The following is a 23,057-nucleotide window of genomic DNA, read 5'->3' on the forward strand; positions in this document are numbered from 1 at the left end:
AAATCCATTACCAGATAACTTATTTGCAAATATTTTCTCCCATTTTGTGAATTGTCTTTTCATTTTCTTGATGGTGTCCTATGCAGCACAAAAGTTCTTAATTTTGATATTGGAGCTGCAGGCTTTATTAACATTGCCATGATGGTGCTGTGGTGAGGCAGGGGAGAGGTTCCCTCCCACTGAAATGGGTAGATGTTTCAAGGTAGGCAGAGCCGCAAGTCTAATCCCTCCACTTCCGGCCTGACTCCTCTCACTTTCTTCTTCCCTGAGTAGTCTCTCTGATGGATATGATGGCCATACGGCAGTAGGTCTGTCTTGGTCTTGATCTTTTAGGAGTGACAGAAGGTGGCAGTGCGTCAGCGTTTTCTCAAGGGATTGCTATTTCTATGATGATAAGATACCGTGGATCTCATTTTAACACCTCAGTTCTCCCTGAGGTCTCTTTTCTAAATGGAGCACTGCCCCTGGTTGCTGAGTTCCTCTTGTCCTCAAGTAGCGGTCAAGGTGTGTACAGTCATGGAGCCTAGTGCCCCTGGAGGTGACCAGACAGCAGCCCCTTCATTCAGAGGCCCCACTTCTCTTCCAGTGTTCTCTGCTTCACTGCTGGTTTGTAGGCTTGTACCTAGAATTTCGTGTCTTTGGGAAGTTGAATACCAGTGCACCTCACAGTTCTGAATGTCATGGGTCAATGTGATTTCAAACAGTGTTGGGGTACAGCATAAGGTTATTAGGTTTTAATTTTATCAGTGAAGGACATTTGACACTTTAACTGCTGTCACTAGAGAAAGTAACAGATTTTCCATTGAAGAGAGTACTGAAAAGAAATGAAATATATTCACTTTTGTGGAATGCTAATACACGGTCTTACTTTTCTTTTTTTGCTATTAACCACTGAAAAATACATTATGGTCTGTGGATTGATGTTTGGGAACCACAAGCTTACATACTCAGCCTAACTCTTTATTTGTAAAGTAGAACCTTAACTTAATCAGGTATATTCTCTGTATGTTGCCAGATACCAGTTTTATACAGGTTACTTACCTACACCGAGGAACTATTTCAGTTACGTTAGCTACATCGTCCTATACTTTGTACCTCTCTCTGCTGATATTTGAGTAGTTTTCCAATAACGCATATGCAAAAAGAATTGTTTTAGGTAAACGTGAGTATAAATATGAATTGACCTTTAAAAGATTTTTAAAAAATCATCCTTCAGAGGTAGAACAGCTCCTATTTACAGATACAATGTGTAATTTCTGGATTATGTATGTATATTCTAGGCTGGGAGTACTGCATAAATTTTTATTGATTCTGTCCTGTCTAAATTAAAATGTCAAACAGATATTAGGGTTTTATCATAAGATAGTTATTGGCTGTCACATTGGCACGTTAATTATAGTAATTGGGCAGTAAAGAAGCCATAGGAATAGATAATATGCTATGCGTTTTGATGAGATTGTAGTTATAGCCTCTTATTTATGGTAATAAAACCTCATTAATTGACACCGCTGACAAGCTCTTCTGCTTTCCTTTTTTTAGTTTCGAGGTTGGTTTATAAGTCTACTTCGAAAGTATGAGCTGAGAGCCACGTATTGTACAATAAAGGTCATGTTCCCAAATTGTCTATACTTGGTCATGGTATACACATTAAATTCATTCAGCAAATATTTGCGGATCACTCCTGAGTGCTCCTGAGCATACAAAGATGTATAAAGCAGTGCCTGCTCTAAAAGGCTCATAATGAAGAAAGGAGGTCAAATGTCTATACATTAATAAATGTGACCCACATTAATTGAGTCATGTATGTGAGCCACATGTGATATGTTCCTTGAAAGTGGGATAAAATACTGTATAAGTTCAGAGGAGGAGGGGAGGATTCCTGGCTGGGGTGATCAAGGATGCTGTAAGGCTCAGAGATGAAGGAATTACTTTGCATCCCTGACATACGGCTCTGTGCCGTCTCTGAATATACATCCACATTCTAGAACTGCAGTGAGAGGCAGGCGGCTCAATGCACTGACATGGAAATCAACTTGTGTTCTAGGCTCAGCCGCCTCACAACCTTATTTTGTGTCCTTGAGTATATAAAATTGATGTAATAATATGTGTCCAGCATCTCTCACTATGAGAAATGAGATAATGTGGATGTCTAAGCTGCTCCCTGTGGTGAAAGTCAGATTGCTTGGCAGGTGTGTATTTTTTTCAGGCAAGTTAGGCCATACATTTGAATGGTAGCAAGCGCAGCTTTCCATGACTAAAGGGATTAGCATCCTTACCAAAGTGTCCAGTTTATTGCTAGCAAATAGCGTATTCTGTGTAACATTTGAACTGTTGCCTGAAAAATTGCCTGAATTCTTAGGAGAAACTGCCTGTGTAAATACAGTATAGCGATCACGGAAATGTGTTAGAAAACAAATGTTTGTTGAGCTGCTCCTGGTTTAGGGACTTTGCAACTGTGTTTAAATTCATATACCATCTGCATTATATCATAGAGGAAACAGGCTTAGATAAGTTTTTAGAAGTTGCTTAGATCAGAAAACTGTTTGAAATCCAAATCTGTTGAAATTTAATGTGCTGTTTACATGTTACATGTGCCAGTTCCCTTTAGTTTGATATTTTTCTTAGAGGCCAGTGTCATTTTGGTGTATGTGTGCTTGTATGTAAATATCCTTTATTTATTTATTTTCACTAGATTACTGCTAGAACTGCTGGAGTTGCTGTTTGACAAGTTTAATGCTGTAGCCACTGCACACTCTGTGGTCCTGGGATACCTGCAAGATGCTGTTGTGACTCCACTGACGCAGCAGGAAGATGTCAAATTGTATGACATGGCAGATGTGTGGGTGAAGATCCAAGATGTTCTACAGGTAAGGTCCTTTTATGAAGGGTGCCATCTTGATTCAGAATAACAGGTGAGAAAATAAAAATCAGCCACCGAAAATATTCCCGTAATCATAAACAGTGAGAATGTTGTGTTTCTGTTTAAAGGTGATCCTTGCTGATGCTGCAGACTTCTGTCACCTTTAAAAGACCTTTTAAACGAGCTTTTTTTTTTTTTTTTTCAGCCAGGTTTTAAAATTAGGAGATTATCAATATGTAGCCATGAGGGATGTATAGTATCTGGCTTTCTGTTGTAATGTACTACTTCATTGGAATTAGTCAAATATTTCAGTAATCAACATTAGAATGTTCTTAAACACTAGTTTATAAACATACATAGTTTAATTTTATGACCATTTTCCTACAATTGACTCTTGCATATAGTGGGGGTAAAAGACAGGTCAAGAGCTTATTTTAAGAGTTGAAAATAAACCTATCAGGTATAAATGTATCACTCTGATTGATTTGTTGAAGATCAGAGGAGTGATATTGCTGTCTGGTATAATGCTGCAGACGTGGTATTTAGAAATTCTATTATGTTTTCTCTCCATGTGTCAGGAAAATATATTTGATTAGACCAGATGAAAATTAGAAATATGATTAATATTTAGCTGAAGCAAATTTGACATAGCTAAATAGAAGAAGACTTGGTTAGACAGCACCTACTAATACGAAAAAAATTAAGTATATACAGGGAATTGAAGAATATAACTGTGGAAATGAAATTGCTTGCATGGCAAATAGTCTTTGCAGGAAAACATAAATCATGAATGTAAATTGTAGTCATTTTTGGGAGTATAGGCATGCTCTTGGTGAATTGAATGATTGACTCCTGGTAATTCATTCATTAGACAATATTTTTTTGGTTCAGTCTGTGTGCTTTATTGATGGTTCAGTATAATACAAATACAACTATATTCCCTGAGTTTCACTGCTTGTGTCAATTACTGTATGCCCATAGTAGGTACTTGATGAATATTTATGTGTTGAATAAAATATCTTTATTGCTTGGGAATTGGTTATTCAACATTCTACATCTTGGTTTGCTAATCTGTCATGGAAACGTGTGCTTCTCAGGTTATATTTATTTTAAGGATAAAATAAGATAATAGATTTTTAAAGATATTTCAAAAATAGTTAGAATTAGAGACTTCTGGTTCCAGCCATGATGAAGTTACCTCCTACTGTAAGCAACTTGAAAACTGGATGGATTCAGGCAGTCAGCACAGTCTGTGGAGAGAAGAGAATACATGAGGTCAGGTTCACATTCATCCCAGCTTCTTCTTTGGGGACACTTTCTAAAGTATGGCATAGGGAAGTGAAGCCTAAACAGAGCCCTGCACTCTCTAAGCTGAGAAAGCAGAGATCAGAGTTCAGGGATGTGGAGGCAGCTAGAATTTGTGGATTAGGATACTCGAAAAGAGGGAATTGCACAGAGAAGGAGCCCCAGAAATCTGAAAAGAGTGCCATGAAGCCTTTGGTCAAATATGAAGCTTTACATACCCCAAGGCATGGCAGAAAAGAGCTGCTGTGGATCTGTGAGCTGGACGGAAATTGCAGAAGTTTCTAAATGCTTGGAAATACTGGCATTCAGACCAGCCAGAGTGGGGAGAACTTGCCGAACACTGTGTGCTTTCAAATGTGACCTCAGAAAGGTTATGTTTTAGGAGTTGGGCTGTGCTAGCCATAGAGTAAGGGATACTGTAAATCTTGCTTAACAAAACCCCAAACCAAGTTTCTGCAGTATCAGCCTGATCCACCTGTAAATTAACTGCCTGCCAGAGTGAAACTCATGCTGAATTAAGGCAGTATAATTCAAATCCTCAATAACAAAACACCCCCAATGTCCAGCATACAATTATTATACTTGTGAAAACAGAAAAATGTGACTCATATCCGGGATTTAAAAAAGTTGATAAACATTAATATCTGAAATGAAAAATTTGCCAGATGGATTTAGCAGCAGACTGTATGCTGTAGAGGATCAGAAAACTTGAAGAAAAATCTGCCAAAACCAATCTGAAGCACAGGGAGAAGAGAGTGAGAAGAAAAATGAACAAATCCATAACATCCTGTAGGACAGTATCATGCTGTCCAACATTTGTGTTGTTACCAGTACAGAAGGACAGGGGAGAGAGAGATCAGGGCAATTATTGGAGAAACAAAGACCAAAAATTTCAAAGTTTGTTGAAAAATGTAAACCCACAGATCCAAGAAGCTCAACAAATCCCAAGGAAGATTAACACAGAGAAAACCATACCTAGACACATTGTCATCAGGTTGCTGAAAACCAAAGGAAAAAAATCTTAAAGATAGCCAGAGGAAAAAAGACCCATTGACTACAGAGAACCAGGAAGAAAAATTTTCTCTAACTTCTCATCAGAAACAATGAAAGCCAGAAATCAATGGATGTCATCTTGAAAGTGCTGGAAAATACAAAAATTGTCAATCTAGAATTCTACATTCACTGAAAAAAATCATTTGAAATGAAGGTGAAATAGAGACATTTTCACATTAACTTTAAAGCTGAAAGAATTTATTGCCACTGGACTTGCACTTAAAGAAATGTTGTAGAAGGTTTTTCAAGCTAAGGGAAAATGGTACCAGATGGTAACTCATCTACAGGAAAATCTTTAAGAAGGTCAGAAGTGGTAAATATGTGGGTAAAAATGTTGTTTTCTCATTTCTTAGTTTTTGTTTAAAGCAAAACCAATAATGATGTATATGGGTTTTATAATATATTTAGAAGTAAAATGTATGACAATAATTGCACAAAAGTTGAGAGTAGGGTAAATGCAACTCTACTGCTTACATTATACATGAAGAGATAAAATAAATTGTGGTAAGTTAAGGATGCATATTTTAATCCCTAGAGCAAACATCAAATTGTGAAATAGATGTATAGCTAAAAAGCCAGTAGAGGCAATAAAATTGGTACTGAATAAACACTTGCTTAATCCAAAAGAAAGCAGGAGAGGAAGAACAAAGAACAAAGAAGAAAGAAAAGATAAAGAACAGTAAACAAGATTATATTGTATAGCACAGGGAAATAGACACAAAATGTTATGGTAGCTCACAGAGAAAAAAATGTGACAATGAGTGTGTATATGTCCATGTATGACTGAAAAATTGTGCTGAACACTGGAATTTGATACAACACTGTAAAATGATTATAAATCAATAAAAAATGTTAGAAACAAACAAAAAAAGAAAAGATAAAGAACAAAGGATGAATAGAAAACAAATGGGAAGATGTTTGATTTAAACCAACTATATAAATAGTTTCATTAAATTTAAATTGACTAGATACTTTAATTACAAGACAGTTTGTCAGATTGGTTTAAAAAATGACTGAACAGTGCTGTTTACAAGAGGTAGCTTGTTATTTTATTACTTTTTAATTTTTAAAATAATTTAAAACTCTTTAGAAAAATGTTAAGAATAGTACAAAGGGCATCCTTATACCTTGTTATTCAAATTCAGCTATTGTTAGCATTTTGTCACTTTATCAGTTATTTTCTCTAAGTACATATGTACTTGTGTTTGTTTTCCCTGTTACCTGATCTACTGTCTGTATTCTAGTTTTATCAGTTGACCCAATTATGTTTTTCAGAGCAGTTGTTTTTGTCCCTCCAGTAGAAAACCAGTCTGGCATTCACTACTGCATTTACTTTTCATGTCTCTTTAGTTTCCTTTAAGCTTGAACATTTCCATAGCCTTTCTTGACCTTTTATTAGAACAGTGACATTTTGAAGAATATATCCCCATCTTTTAATTCAAATTCCTCATTTTGGGTTTAAGAAATATACTTTATAAAGATATAGATAGATTAAAAGTATATGAATGGAAAGAGATACACCATGGCATACTAATAAAACGTTTTAAGCAAACATATCAGACACTATATAATATTATCAAATGGAATTATTTGTGTCTTAATGTATTCAGGTTTTAAATGTCGTATTAAGCCTTAGAAAGTAAGCTGTGTAATCCTACTGTCACAAGGTTATAAAATACTTGAGTAAGTTTTTGATACCTGATATTTGACTTAGACTAATGTTCTAAATTTAAAACAATTTTGAATCTACTAGGATCCTATTTATAATACTGTTATAAAGAATTAATTATGGTTATTAACAAAGTAAGATATTATGCCTTACTTAGGATTTGTCAAATGTACATAATTCCTACATTTTGGAAAACAAAACCCATTATCTCATATTAAAAATATTTTAAATAAACTAAGCAACTTTAAGTTCCATCAGATATTAACTTGAAATGCAAAAATGATTAAAAATAAGTTTCTGGCTTATTAAATGAATTATACCTTTCACACATGTGGTTTCAAAAGAGTGATTGGGGACCGTATCTTCATATTAAGAAATGAGTTATTCATTTGTTTATTTAAAGAGCTTTATTGAGATTTAATGGACATACCATAAGATTTACCCATTTTAAAGTATAGATTTCAGTGTTTCTTAATATATTTATGGAGGTGTGCAACCATCACCATGTTATGATTTTGTAACATTTTCATTACCCTAAAAAGAAACCTTGTTTGTATCAATTAACAATCACCATTCCCCACTCCCTTCACCCCCAAGATGTATTTAAGACACTAAAAAGGCATCCTTTGTGTGTTACATCTGAGTAGCTTGTAGTCTCCAAATCATACCCTTGGCAACACTGCTGCTTTTTTATGTTAATGTGTACGTATACTGTTAGCATAAGCTATTTGACAGATAAAGGATATGAAACTAAAAATGGTCTAATAATGCAAGGTAAGGGGTCTAATGTAGAAATAACATTTTATTTCATGTATTGTGTTTAATTGATTTGAGGTCAAGATATGACAGTGTTCTTTGCCTTTTTCCTTTCTTTTTCTCCCCTTCTTACCTATCTACTTTTCTGCCCTCTTCTGTTTTCTTAGACATGTTTTGAAAGAATGACCTTAATCATGACTTGAATTAATCTGTGCTTGGTTGTTTTTTAACTATTCTACTCATCTTTATTCATCCGCAGATTTCAAAAATAAAACATTTTAAAATAAAAGTTTACTTCAATATTTTAAATTGTTGTTATACAAGAAAAATTGTCACACAATTTAAAAATTCTTTCTAGTTTTCCTGTATTTTCTAGTTCCCTCAAATTCTTTCCAGTTAGATTTCTTATAGAGTAATATTAGGTTATACAGCCATCAGTAAACTGGATATGCAGTGACACAGACACACACGGACTAATGTTGCTAAATGTACGAACGGTACTTGGTATAACCATCTTGAAACATGTTGAATGGACCAAGAAAGATGTTCCAGGTTGATGATGAGCTGATCCTTGGAGGATTCACAGAGGTGGAGGAGAGGGGACTGGCACAGCAGACAGCTGGAATGGCAAGTAAGGTTTTGATGTGGCACAAAAGCAATGAATGGACAAAGATATTCAGGGATCAGTAAGGAAAAGAATGGTTTAGCTGTAACCGAGGGTTTATTTTGTGGACTAGAGATAAGTTTGGATAGGTGGATTTGGGTTCAGCTTACAGAAGCCCTTTAGTGTCATCTACAGTGGTTGTGATTTATCTTCAGGCTAATAGCTTCTGAAGCTGGGTATGCGTTAGATTTACCTCTGGCTTGATTTCCTGGTCCTATCCTTGACTTTCTGAATAGAATCGCTGTGGATAAGGACTGGATTCTGTGGGGGTTTTATTTGCTTTTTTAGCTCCTAGTGTGATTGTGAGATACTGTAATTGGGAACTGTTGCTTTGGGCCAGGGGTTTTCAAAGTATGTTTCCTGGACCAGCAGTTTCAGTGTTACCTGAAAACATATTAAAAATGCAAATTTTTATTCCTACTTCATACTTATTGCATCAGGAACTCTAGGGATAGGGCTATACAATCTGTATTTTAATAAGCCCTAGAGTTAGGGTCAGTGTTAAGTGATTCATATGCATGCTGAAGTGTGAGGACCTTTGTTTTAGGAGATATGGAACCATTGTGGATTCTGATCAGGGTGTAATGAGATGAAGGAGGGTTAATGTGGTTGCATAGAAAAGGATTGAGGGTAGAGGCTGGAGACTAAGACAGAGAAACTGTTTTGTAGACTAATGGAGAGTCTGTGGATTATATTGCTTGAGGTCTTGTTGAATAGTGGAATAAACAAGACAAGCGTTCATGGGGCATGGTAAAGGAATACAAAGAAGAGAGAAGGATTTGTAAAACTTTTGGGAGTCTTTTGAAAAATCTGCAAAACCATATAGTCAACTTTTCAGGCTGGTTTCCAATATGACATATTTTAGTGATGATTTAGTGTTAAGTTACTGGGGCCAGCCATGTGCTGGGTATTTGGGAATAAAGGTGAGCACAAAATGGTTAGAGAGCTCACTCTGGTGAAATGAGAGGAGCCTGTATGTTTTTCCTTCATGTTAGCCATCTGGCATGAGAAGTAACACAGGAGAATTATCTGCCAACATGGAGGGTTTAGAAAAGAAGATTTTTGGTTTAAGTTGGTGTGTAGAGTTTTATGCTTAGGGCCAATTTAATTTTCATATACAAAAAAAAAGAAAAGACCATTGATGGAATGCTCTTTCAGTTAAAATCATTCTTGGAGAACAGAAATAATTGGAGAACAGTAGACGCTTACAGTAAAGCACCTAGCCGCATGGATGAAGGTGATTGGGTCATGGGATAAATGGAGTTACAAGTGTTTAGGGTTCAAATTTCGGTGTTACTTTGAATGGGAAATGTTTCTTGCTGAAAAAACGCAGTGCTCTTTTGTTGATTAAATCTTGGAAAAGAAAGTAATTTTTGATCATGTAGAGACTTGAGCAGCCTTTCTCCTCTGTCCTTGGCAGGCAGAATCCATCCTGTAGTCTGAAGGCTTATTTGTCTCAGCGTGTTTGTGTCTAGAGAGCCGTGTAAGGAGACAAGGCTGTTGCTATCATAGTAACAGGGTGTCAGTTTTCTCCTGGTGTCAGCCCTGTGACCACACACCGTTGCACTCTCTTTTCCTGTTTTACACTCTTTTTGAAACTGTGATAATAGAAATACATGTTTTGGCCCTTGAGAGCAGCTGCAGCGCCTCCCAGAATGTCATCTACTTGGTGACATGCCTGTCATGCTGTTGGCTGCACATTTTCAAGTGTATAAGACAGAGATAGGCTCCACACACAAAATCTTCCATTTCTTGTGGGATAGAACATAACAGAGGAAATAAGACTATCACTTGGAACAAACTCATCTTTCAGGTGTCACGATTCTGAAAAAAATCTCATTTTCTTCATATCTTTTTTCAAATCAGACCTGCCTGTTTAGCCATTGTTGGCTTAAGTGTGTAACCCCTTAGTGTGCTGAGTAGTGATCTACAGATGGAGGCAGTGGGTTGATATTACACTGTTTACCACTGGCAGTGACACTCACAACAAGTGACTTCCCTTCTTAGTGCCCTGCTTTCTTTTTCTGGAGATTAACAGAGACAGAATGTAAAATCATTTTACTTTTGTTAACTGCCACTTAAATGTCTAAATAGTGATAAAATTAACCTCACGCTGAGAGAATTTGAAGTGTACTGTCAGGTAAGAAAATCCACAAATCTTTTATTGGTACTGATCCATGACCAGGAGGGGTTTTTCAAGGAGATAGATGCAATTTCTATTTTGAATCCAGGTCTGAAACTAGGTTATTCTTAGGTTTTGTTTCATTTGATGTTTCAGTGAGCTGGGGATTCCAGTCCTTAAAGTAAAACTAGCTTTTCTTCAGTATTCTAGCCCAGATAATTTGTGAGATGATTCTTGCAGAAGTAGTTTTCTTCATTTCTCAGCCTTTAAAACTTTTCGATAGCCTCTATCCTGAATAGCATATTGAAGGCATGTCATTAGCCGGGCCGTTGGGTCTCCAGAAAGGTGCTTGCTTCTAAAATTTTTGTTCTGTCTTGTCAATGGTAGTATTCTGCCCAATGAACAGAATTAACATGTGGAAGTTAAAATACAAATCTTCCTCTACAGTGGAGTCAGCTTCTGTAGCACCAGGACTCCTCTGTCTTGTTTTACCTTCACTACTTGAAGCAGGAAGTGATGGGCCATCCAGGAGATCTCTCTGTCTCCCAGTGCACGTGTGGCAGCAGCACAAGTTAGTGCTAGGATGTCTCAGGCCCAGTGAATCTTGCACTGAATGTCACGGGCATCGTAATACATTGGGCCAAACTTTAGAAAATGGTAGCTTGGTGGCTTACACCCCGGCATAGATGAATCTGGTGGAAAGTTGGCTCTCCTTAAATTTGTAGTTACCAGGGAAGGGTCTGCTTAGTCCTGATTAGATCTTGGTCTAGAGGTCCCAAGAGTAGAAATGACAGGGCTTCCTTCCAACCCACCACCTCCAAGCTTTGCTCTTTGTCTCCTTTTATCTGAGATTTTGGAGGGTGGACCATTGAAAGCCAAGTCAGATTCATATAGCTACTAGTGATTTAAATGTCCTTCTGGAAGCTGTATGCTTCTCAAGGTTTGGTGCACCTGGCCCAAAGCAAGGGATTGCTAGGAACCAGGAGGTCATAATAAGTGGCGGTGATTATTGGTAGGTGAAATAATGTGATGTAGAGAGTATCATCATATGATTTGAGTGAAATTAAAGCAACTGGCATTGCTTCATTGATACTATTCTTGCCTACTTGAGACTATTTTAGAGCAAAAATAATGGTATTTACCTGAATTGATAATAGTTTCTTAAAAAATTTCATTTTCTTAAACCTGTTACTTCTGTAGAAGTAATCTGAGGGTATGCCTAATTTCTTGAGTATAGTGGTAATTCTTTTGGTTTGCTTGTCTCTTGCTGCATACCAAATTAATCAGCAACTTTGTGGCTTAAGACAACTGTTTGATTTGTTCTCAGTTTCATGAGTAAGGAATTCAGTTCAGGCACAGCTGGGTGATGCTTCTACTTTCCAAGGCATTAACTGAGATCATTCCCTTGACTGCTTTAGCTAAAGACTGGGTTGGGTTAGAAGGTCCAAGAAGGCTTCTCTGCATGGTTTCTTTCCATAGGCCCTCATAGCATGGCAGTCTCAGGGTAGTTGAACTTCTTACATGAGTGCTGGCTTCTACTAGGGAGCATTCAAAAAGGCAAAGGTGGAAGCTAGTGATTTCTGTTTTTACATTTGTTGTATTGTCCCCATTTTAGAGTGGAGAAACGGAGATAAAAGTTTTAAATCATGTTCATAACACCAAAGAGTCAAATGTAGAGGTTGGTTTGCCCAAGCTTTCTTTAAAAATTTTTTAAGTCAGTGATTTACAAGCCTCCTTTGGCTTGTAGTTTGACACCTTGATATTTAACTTGAGAATCTATGATACTTTGAGTTGATTCATTTAGCTAAAATGTTCACATATTTTTAAAATAGAGACTTTGTGTTGAGGAATATGTCTCGCTAGGCATTTTACTAAGTGTTTGTATGTAAAGAAGTTTATTTACACCTATATATGTATGCATGTTTTCAAATTGTGAAAATTGAAGATTTCAAGTTTCAAGGAATAGCAGTCATTGAATAGATTTGGCTTTCCCCAGTTCTAAAATGTCAGAAATATTAAATGCACTGAAATGGGTTTAAGCCTTTAGAGTTAAGAAAATTCAGATGATTTCATTTGTTTTTGCAGTGGCTTCAAGTTAGATCATCAAATGTTCTGAATATTTTGGTAGTTACAGCTATTAGTGGTCAGTAAGCCTTCCTCCCTTCCTCCCATTGGAATTACCTGTGGATCCCACATCTGGAGAGCCATCAGTAGGATTCCCAACTGATTCTAATGCACAGTCTGGTTAAGAGCTAGGATTAGCAAGTATTATAGGCTTGGTTATATTAAAACCAAGACCATTAGAAGGTAGTCTTAAGGGGTGGGAGAAATTTACAAAAAGAGTATAATTTGGAAAGATACATCACTGTGGCATGTTTAGGAGAGAGTGTGTGTTCTCTGACATGTAGCAAATGATGATAGCAAGTTGAAACTCTGTAAAGATGGGAAAATGCTTTAATATACACACACTTTAAAGGAAAAAGGAAAACGAAATGACTGTGCTGTAACTGCTTTCTCCTTTGAGAGGTTTTGGTCAACTTTAGAGTAGCAGCCCAAAGGCAGAAACGTAGATAATTCCTATTTCTGACTTGAATTGTTGAGAACACTGGAAAATAACATTATTACGTTCAAGAATTTTTTGGACTGGAAAAAATTATATCAGAGTTTTAATAATTGTCTGTTATTAAGAAAAGATGTTTTCTTTGTTCTCTCCTTACTCCTATTTATTACTTGTATGAGTTTTCTAAATTTATATTAATGGAAATTTGTTGTTTTTAACTAAAAGGAAAAGGTATTTCTTTTTTAGAAAGATGTTTATGTAAAAGGAATTTAAGAAATTATTTAACCTTGCAGAGAGGTAAGACAAAAACATAACCATCAGTAATAGCTGTTTATGGTCCCCTGGAAAAATGTCAGAAAAGACATAGAAGGAAGAGGTTAGAATGGGTTAAAGAAGTTGAGTTCATGGACAAGGAGAGCTTTGGCACATCTTATTATGGTTAGGGTTGAATACATAATACAAGTAGATTATGGAGAGCTGGAGAGAATGGACGTTTTCTGGTTTGTTGGTTGTTTCGAAAGTGTTACAAAAAATAAGGTTGAATAATTTTGGGTGACAGGAAGATTTCTGACTAGGAGATTGGGCAGTTTGGATTTGCCCCTTTTGACCGTAGGCTGCCATTATGGTTTCTTGTTTTTATTATAGAAAATTTCAAACATGTTCAGAAATATATAGAACTGTATAATGAACCCCCATGTACCCATCATCCAATTTCACCAGTTTCAGGAGCTACCAATTTATAGTAATATTGTTTCATTTCTACCCGTGCCCATTTCCCTTTCTCTTTTATTGTTCTGAAAAAAATCCTAAAGATTATATTTCATCTGTATTCCAATATGAATCTCTAAAAGATAAGGACTCCTTTTAACAAAACATAATTATACCTAAAAATAATTTTCTTATCAAATGTCAAGTAATTAGTTCATATTTCCAGTTTCAAATGTCATAATTGTATATTTTTTATAGTTTGAATCAGGATTCAAATAGTTTAAATACTGCAGTGTGACTGGTAAGTTTCTTGAAACTCTTTTTATATATAAATTCCCCTCCATCTCACTTTTACTTCTTGAAATTTATTTATTGAAGAAACCAGATCATTTGTCTTGTAGAATTTCCCACATTCTGACTTTTGTTAATTGCTTACCCATGGTGTCATTTGCTATTTATTATTGTCCCATAACTTGGGTCAAGGGGCTTCATCAGGTTTAAGTTGATTTTTGGTGGGCACGATGACTTCGTAGATGATGGTAGATGTTACGCTTTTTTGATGGAAGTGTAAAATGGTGAAAGTAATGTTCTTAGGATGACTTATCTGGCAGCAGTGTGCAGGATGAATTGGCGGAGAAGGTAGTGGCTGGAGAAATACCAACTAGAAGGCAAATTCAATCAATACAGGAAGCAAGGGCTAGACTAGGGCGGTGTCAATGAAAGGAAAGAGGACAGAGATTAGAGAGGTTTTGAAAGAAGAATGATGTTTCAAAACCTTTTTAACTTTGACTCTAAGAAATGGAGAGCCATAAGTCAGGGTGAGGTTTTGAGCCTGTGTGGTTGGGAATTGGGAAATACAGAAAGACTGTGCTTTGTGCCTGTTAAATACGAAGTATTGGCAGAATATCCCTGTAGAGTTGTGTTATAGGCACTTAGAGATTGAGCACTGAGGGCTAGGGGAGAGGTTAGGGTGGGAGGTAGAAATTTAGGGATCATCTATCTGCCTGGGGGTTTTAGCTGAAGTTGTAGAAATGGGCCAGCTCAGGCACGCATGTGTGTAAAAGTGAAGCAAGTACTGCTTTTCTAGTTCATTCACTCCATCAGCTCTCCGTTGTTGCCACAAGCAGCATATTATATAGTCCCCAGAGACTGGAATTTCTTACAGTGATGCCTCATTTTGCCTTTCTTTGCTTCCGCATTTTCTCATTGTGTGTGGGTCATACGGCAGCAAAGTTTTGAGCAACACTCAAAGGCTGTTCAAGTTAGGTGGTGGCTCCCAGGAGCTGCTGATTCCTTAGGTGATGTGGACAGACATCTTGGAGAGGAAATAAAAGCCTGTTTTAACAGGTCTGGAAGTGAGCCTGGGAGGAAGTGAAAAAAAGCAGAGCAAGCAGGACAAAAAGCAGATCGGCCAGCCATAAGGAAAGGACCTTGGAGTTGAGGTGATGTGATACTTATTTCCCTCATTATCCCCGCGTTGGCTACAGCATGACTGAGACCTGCTAAGGGAGGGTGGGCTCCCAGAGTTTCCTGATATCTTCTCCTGTTCCTTCTCTTAAAACCGTCAGAACTCCAGGGAAGATGGTTAATGGAAAGCCACAAAAATCACATATAGTCAAAAAAGTCCTTCCTAATTTAAAGGGTCTTAAGAAAATGTGTTACTCAGAGATCTCTCCTAGACTCTTTAACAGCATCACATCTGTCCACTTAGATTTTCTGTGTACTTTTGCCTAGTTGTGGAAGGATGGATAAAATGTATTTTTGCTGTCAAGTCTATGCTTCTAATAATGATCAGGCATTAAAAAAACCTGGGCCCATCACAGGGGAATTTTTTTCAAACTCATTTTAATTTTTCTATCCTTAATAAGATTATATAGCAAACTTTGTAACATTCAAAGGTGCAATTTTTTTTTTTTTTTGTAGTTTTGATCTTCCCAGAAATCTGTGGTGGCGTTACTAAAGAGTTGTGTCACACTAGTGAGTGGCATGAACCTTTTTGGATTAGCTCCCTCAAAGTTTTGAAGGATTTTTAAAGTAGAAAGTGAACAGTGACAACAGAATTCACCTCCTTGGATAGGATTCCATCTAAGGAAAATGAGGGCTGCCGCCAAGTGAACTACAGCAAATGACGAAAGCTCAGCACGAAATAGCCAGTCTCCCGGGGGTGATAAACGACAGCACATTAGATAAGTGTTAGCAGCGTGATATGGCAATGAAAAAGGCCAGCACTATTTTCGGCTGGGCTGCACAAAACGGCATCTTTTCATGGAGTTGGGGCTGAGCAACCCTGTCTCCCCAGTTCCGGTGAGGCAGCATCTGGGATCCTGCCTTGAGTGTGGGGCACGTGTACACCAGAATGATAGACAGATGGGTGAGCGTCCCCAGCAGAGCATCTGCAGTGACGAAGGACTTGGGATGAGGCAAGTTTCCGTGCTTTTTGGAGAACTGGCATGTTTAGTCACAGGCACGGAAGCAAAGGGATGTTAACCTTTTCGGAGACAGGATGACACTGAAGAAATAGCGTCACTGTAATATTAGTCACTCAGAAGGGAGTTGTGACTCCTCACCAGTTGGCGTTGGTGTGATACAGAGCCCTTTTGACGGGTTCCTCAAGCATTTTCACGGATAGCAGATCATCAAAAAGGGGCTCCAGAGTAAAATTAGGTACTTGTTGTCAATTGTGTTTTTATCAAGGGATCAGCAAGTATGGCAGTGCCTGCTGTACTGGGGAAAGGAATACAAACTCATAATGGATAATTTAGTTGCTTTTGATTGAAACTTCAAATACAGACATTAAACTTGGGAACAGTGAGGGGTGAGACTTCACAGTAATTTTTAAAAATTCAAATAAGAAGTAAAAGAATTACTTACCTTTCCACAGTAGTGTAGATGAGCACAGCAGAAAGAAAGAGATGCAGACTGTAAACTGAGTGTCAGGGAGTGTTTCTGCAGTGAGAACTATTGGGCCATAGAATAGTCCCCAAGGAAAATGGGGTTGAATTCCATTGGGCATTTGATGCTGACAGAATCAAATGTGTATCAGCCGGGAAATAGACGGAATATCCCTGCAGCCTTTTTTTCTTTCTTTCTTCTCTGATTCTGGGTCCTGGTTGATGGTCTGTTCACCTGCTGTGATCTGAAAGAAATACCAGCTCTTGTTTTCTCACACCCAGGCATATTTTAGATGCTCTGCTGATTGACACAGGCTAAAGTGGAGATTCATGGCCCTGAGGTTGACCTGGCAGCATCCCCTCCCCCGATTTGATAGAATTACTCCCCTCTGTTTGGGAGACTGCACTAGCAGGGTCAGTAGGGTCCCTTACTGAAGGTGGATAAATTTGATAGAGTGGGCTGGTATGTATGGGGCCAGGATCTTCTTCAAAGATACCTAATAACCCAACAGGGTTGCAAGCTTGCTCCCTGCAGGAGTGAATGCCAGTCCTATGCCTTCTGCTCCCCTCCAGGAGGAGAAAGAATATTCAACATATTACAGTCATCATAGACTCTTCCTTTGTCCTGTAAAAATGTGATAATTTCAGGGTTTTGGATAGATAATGGCTCTTAAAGCAAAGCTTGACTCCTATGGGATGGTGGTGATATGGCCAGTCTTTGTCGTAGCATCATTGTATAATCAAAGAAGCAAATAGGAAATACAGATTAAAATGTAGGTTTACTCCAAATGGTCTGTGTTTTCCTATATTAGTTTGTTGGATAAGGTGTTTTTTTTTCCCCTCCTTAGCTTGTCATTCAAATGCTTCCACAGTTGGGACAAAACCTATTTTTCCCTGTTTAGTTTACGTTCTTTGTGTAGAAACACTGTGCTCTAATTAAATTAGTTTCTACCTCTGTGCTCTGAATGTGATGCTGCACTTTCTCACAGCAGTGCTGCGGTTTATACTGCACATCTTTCCCAGTGTCTTCACCCTCATCCCTGAATACCTTCCCATGTCCTCTGGTCTACTCTGTCTTACCTCATCTGTGAAGCTTCCGTGGAGCATTTCCTTTCAAGAACTCATTGCACTTCTTGGTTTACTCCCCATTTGAAATGTCTCATAGTTATACATTTTTTCTCTACTGAATCTACATCTTTCCTTTTCAATCAGATAAAAGTCCTCTGGAAGACCATTGTCTTACACATCATTCAGTGTTTCCACAGTACTTTCCCACTTTCAGTTTTTGCTTTTTTTCAGCTCATCTTTAAGCCTTTTGAGAGGAAGGACGGGATTATTATTGATGATTGTGATCCCCTCCGACCCCAGAATTTGGTCCCTCTTCTTATATGCAGTAGGAACCTAATTAATATTTCTTGAATGAATGAGTAGTAGATGCCAGTACATATCAATTGATGGGTTGATTGAGGATTGAATGATAAATGCTTTGTAAATCAGATGAACTTTGTGGATTTAAAAGTCATGTAGCAGAGGGATCATAAAACTTTGTTGCGTTGAAGATTTGAATGATTGCTGCATTCCCAGGAGACCAGTTCATCCTCTCTTACACTGGATGGTGGTTAAATCATCCCCAGGGTTTCTGTTGGCCTGGCAGGTGAGCTCAGGGTTCCAAATAAGGGGCATGGAATAATGTTGGCAAGAGAAACTGCTAACAGTGGAGACTATCACAGTATTGTTACTGAATAACTGATGCTCACTCATCGGCATTAGTTTTACTGTGGGTGTGACAATACTTTGAGAATAATGGTGACAAATTTCATAGTAGGTTAAACCAAAAGTATGCAAAAACTGCCCCTAGTTCTTTAGGGGAAAAAAATTTTTTACAGTTTGATTTTTCATTTTGATTTTTTTAATCCTTATTAAAAAAAGTTTTCCTTCATATCTTGCTATAAGTGAACCACACTTGCTATAAATTCAACCCTTTCTTTCAGTGATGTTTTTTGTGTATAATTACCTTCTCTGAGTGTTGTCTTTCTTTCCAATCATTAGAGCTGCTATTACGCAGTTCTTTTGAGTAAATGCTATTTAACCAGAGCATGCATTTCACCTGAGGGGCAGCTGCGAATGAGTGGTGTGGAGGTGTTTCCTCTGAGGATACTTGAAGTGTTCCACAGTCCTCTGGGAGGTGAGGTGCTATAGAAATGTAAGGCTTTTATTATAACTCCCAGGCTACTATACAGAAAGAGCCATGCTAATAATATCATTGATGATTCTTTTGCAAAATCAAAGAATTAAACAAAAAAGTCATATTAATTTTCAGCTCCATTAGAGATGCAAGAATCAAAAAAGATGTTTGCCAAATGGGAAGGGACTAAATTGGTAGGAAAGAGAAATTTTAATTTCAAGCTTCAAGAGAATGTTACAAATCTAGCATGAAAAAAGATCCTACCAAAGGTGACAGTGCCCTTTTTAAAGACCAGCAGAGTTACAAGAAGAAAAAAAAAAGTGGAAAAAGGAAGCTACAAGAATATGAAATTAAAATGGTTGTAATTGAGTCAGTTTATGATAGTAAGTTACTTCTGAGAGCTTCAATTTGAAGATGTCCAGCTAGTCTGTGGTAATTAGTATAATTTTGCCATGGTCACCAAGTCTTTATATTATTGTTGCTGGTCAAAGAGCAGTTCTTTTGCATTTTTTTCCCCCAACCTGGTAGCAGTTGGAGGGGATTAAAGTCCATTTACTTGTGGAAGGGTAAGGGTGAAATCCCTAAAGTGAAACAGGGATATTTAAAATGCTCACTTTAAAGAAAGTCTGTGTTTTTAATATAAAATACCCTTATGATTTTCTTCTCCCTACATATAAACACCATTCCAATATATGTGAACAGCTGTTGTTCAGCTTCTGGGATCATTGATCAGAGGACTAGAGAAGGGAAAGTATATGCCGTTAAGAGCAGTGCCTTTTTCTTTAAAATGAAAACCTGGAGGCAGGCACAAGAGCTTGGGAAAACCCTCATCTTTTATATCCATTATGTTCTTGATTTTATATCTACTATATCTCCTTTCATCCATGGCCAACTGGGATCTGATAGCATATAAGCCGTTCACAATATTAAAGGAGCAAGTGAATAGGACCCTAGAATTGTGGTTGTGAATGCTCTGAGCTGACTCATATTTAGACCCTATGTGACTCTGGAGGCAGTGAGTTTCACTGTTCAAGTAAAAAAAAAAATTATATCTATATCTATATCTATATCTATATCTATCACACACACACATACACACACACACAGTATTTAGCAAGGAAAAAGCCATCTGTTCATTCTGCCTACGTTTCTTTGGGGACTTAATCTGACATGAATCACTTAGGATTTGTACAGAATAAACCTGTGCTAACATTTTATGAAAAAGGGTGCCAGGGGGTTGGGAGGGACCAAAACTTTCTCTTTAGGGATTATTTAGCTCCCAACTTAGCAGATGCTTTTTTTTTTTCCCCCTTTATTGCATGTGTACATGGTAAACTATTGTTGTGTCTTTTAATGTTAGCCTATTCTTACTCCTTGTAGAAGAGGTTCATTCTTTGTCTTAGGACAATTCCTCAGAGAAGCCAATGGCTTCAGGTATGACTTTAAACAGACGAGTGGTTCAAAGGGTGATCCCCAGAGTGGCATCACCAGCATCACTTGGGATTTAGTTAGAAGTGCGACTTCTAGGGCTCTATCCCAGACTTAACTGCTTGAGAAACTCTGGGAGGACAGGGCTGTGCAGTCTGTGTTCAGCAAGCCCTCCTGGTTATTCTAATGTGCAGGAGAACCATGGAATTAGATGCCAGACTGTGAAATATGGAAATACTGGTGTGCTTAAGAAACTTAAACACCTCATAACCACTTGTGCTAATGATATGACCTGGGCCAAGCCTTAACTACATTATTTCCTCAATCCTCACAACACTTCAGATAGCTTGGTGTTAGTATTCCCACACTCAGATCAGGACACTGTGCCCAAGGTCATGATGAGTTAGTGGTAGAGTCAGGCTTTGAATCCTGGTCTGATTTCAACACTTATTGTCTTAACTACTATTAAATAGGAAGACAAAAAAGAATGATTCTAAGTGACTATTATTGTGACTTTTTTACAACTAGGTATGCCATCATTAGTTACGTACCCAAGAGGTTCCACGGCAAGTTGGGTGCCAAGAGCAAACCAGAGTATAGACCTTGCACTTGGTTCTTGCCCCAGCAATTTATTCTCTGTCTAAGAGTCTAGTCATTTGTTTTATTCATTTACTTGGTTCCTTAGATGACTCTTACTGCCTGTGAAGTGTGCCAGCCTCTTTCACAGAGCCTGGCTTTCACTTTCAACTGGGAAAACTAGCACAGTGGAGTGACTTTTTCAAGGTCATCATCTTCCTTTCAGTGGAAGAGCTATATTTTGCTTCTATTCATATTGGTGTTATGAGAGGGAAACTGCTACCATCATGTTTCAAAGAGCAAAGAAATACAAACTAACCAAGATGCTGAAGTTCACTTGTACGGCATTTTATTTAGGAGTCCTTTTGCAAACCTAAAATACCTCTTTGAATTGCAACTTTGCTGTTTGTCACAACAATCATGGTTCCATCCATCTCAAGCCTGGATTCATAACAGCCTTTGAACTGGCCTGGGTCTGTCACCACAAGAGCTGATGATCTAGCCTTCTTATCTAGGCCTGTACATAGCCTCTTTTTTTTCTTTCTGTTAATTTTTTTTTTTTAACCTCTGCTCGTCACCTAAAGTTGCCGTCTCTTTTGCTGAATTATTAGCTGTTAGGCATTGAGGACAACTTCTTTTTTTGTCTGTAAACTAACACTATTTCATAGCAGGCACTCAGTAATTTCATGAAGAATTAATATTTTGATTAATATTAATAATTGATTTATTTATCTTGCTGTCTTTTCCTATTTCCAAACCTGTCTGTGTACTATTTCACTTATCTTTGTGTTTGTAATTTATCCTCTGTTACCTCTGAGCATTTGTACTTGCCATTCCTCTAGTGTAGATATTCTCTTCCTTCTAAACTTTCCTCTCCATTAATAATTTAAAAATGTAAAAATTACAGCTGACATTTACTGAGCATTTACCACTCTGCCACTGTGCTTAGCACTTTATACATGTTATTCCGTTTAATTCCCCCATTGATAATGCCATTATTATTCTTACTTTATAGGTGACAAAAGTGAGATTTAAAGAAGTTAAGTGACTTGCCCCAACTATTAAGTGATGATGCCGAGATTTAAACTCAGCTTTGTCTAATTCCAAGTAGGCACTTAACTAACATGATAAATTATCTCCATTGTTTTCAAAGTTTATGTAAACCTTTATGGCTTTGTCTGCTTCCCTTTATTATGGTATCTTATGTTTTAAGCTTAACATGCTTGTTGTAATTGGCAAAAAAAAAAAAAATGTGTAGAGACTATTAGGTAGGCCTTCTAGGCCAGAACCCCCACACATAAAATCTTGGGACTTTTCTACTACAAGGGACCATATGGACTGCAGCCTCCTGGGTTAAATTTTATTTCATGTGACTCAAGCTGTGTCCTTATTCTACTTCATACTTGAGCTTGGCAGCCATTTTCAATAGATTGTAATATAGGTGTAAGGATAAGGATGCACACATAGTCCTACTAGGAAGTAGGGTCATATCAGCATTTCCCTAGTGTGGTTCCTTCTTCTGATCCTGCAGTTCCTTTTTTATCCTGGATCATAGTGACTTTGTACACTTGCATGTAAACATTTTTCTTTATTTTACACTCACTCTCTGCATTTGCCTTATTCATGTGTGTTGAACTTCTCTTGTCGACTAGAACATGGTGGGGCCAGCTCTTCATTTTAGTAACATTGCCCTTCCAGACATTCCCCAGTAATCATTTCTTTCTTGAAGCCAGGATTATGGAGGGAACTAAAAAAAGCAAAATAAGAAAGTTGAGTTTTTGTTGTCCTCTTTTGCTTATTTTTGCATGATCCACCTTCTCAGCTAAGTCCCAAGGACCAAAGAGAACTGGATTCCCGTTAGTTTCTTTCAGGGTGAGCCCAGCTTAGTGACTTGACTTCCATTCTCTCTAAATGGGATGATTTGCATGTATTTCAGAGGATGACCTGTGGCTTAATTAGTATCTCTAAACTGATTAGCAAATGTAAAGTGGTATTAAAGTGCTTATTTTTAAATTATATTCCTAAAGGTTAAAATATTGATAACTCAACCATCATTACTATCATCATTTAGAGTTTGTATACTATTTACATTTCCAGAGTGCTTTATTCATGTAATTAACTTGTCCTCCTGGTATTTCTATAAATTATGTCGGTATTATCCTCTTTAATTGTTGACATTTTTGGTTGATAGTAATTATTTAGGCCAAACTACACCTTGTTAAAAGGATGAGGGTGATTAATAGCTTTTAGACCATTAAAGTTAAACATTCTTAAGTACCT

At 37.4% G+C, this 23,057-nt stretch overlaps 1 protein-coding gene across 2 annotated transcripts in view; it reads left to right on the plus strand.

Moving 5' to 3' along the window:
• Nucleotides 1-23,057, plus strand: part of EXOC4 (exocyst complex component 4) — a 698,176-nt gene that overhangs the window by 93,983 nt on the left and 581,136 nt on the right. For both annotated transcript variants that reach the window (XM_032483367.1, XM_032483368.1), the window contains exon 7: nucleotides 2,693-2,867. In XM_032483367.1, coding sequence (XP_032339258.1) covers nucleotides 2,693-2,867 — 175 coding nt within the window. The remainder of the gene's footprint in view (nucleotides 1-2,692; nucleotides 2,868-23,057) is intronic.

Source organism: Camelus ferus, chromosome 7, assembly GCF_009834535.1.
Source record: "Camelus ferus isolate YT-003-E chromosome 7, BCGSAC_Cfer_1.0, whole genome shotgun sequence".
Classification (NCBI taxonomy): Eukaryota; Metazoa; Chordata; class Mammalia; order Artiodactyla; family Camelidae; genus Camelus; species Camelus ferus.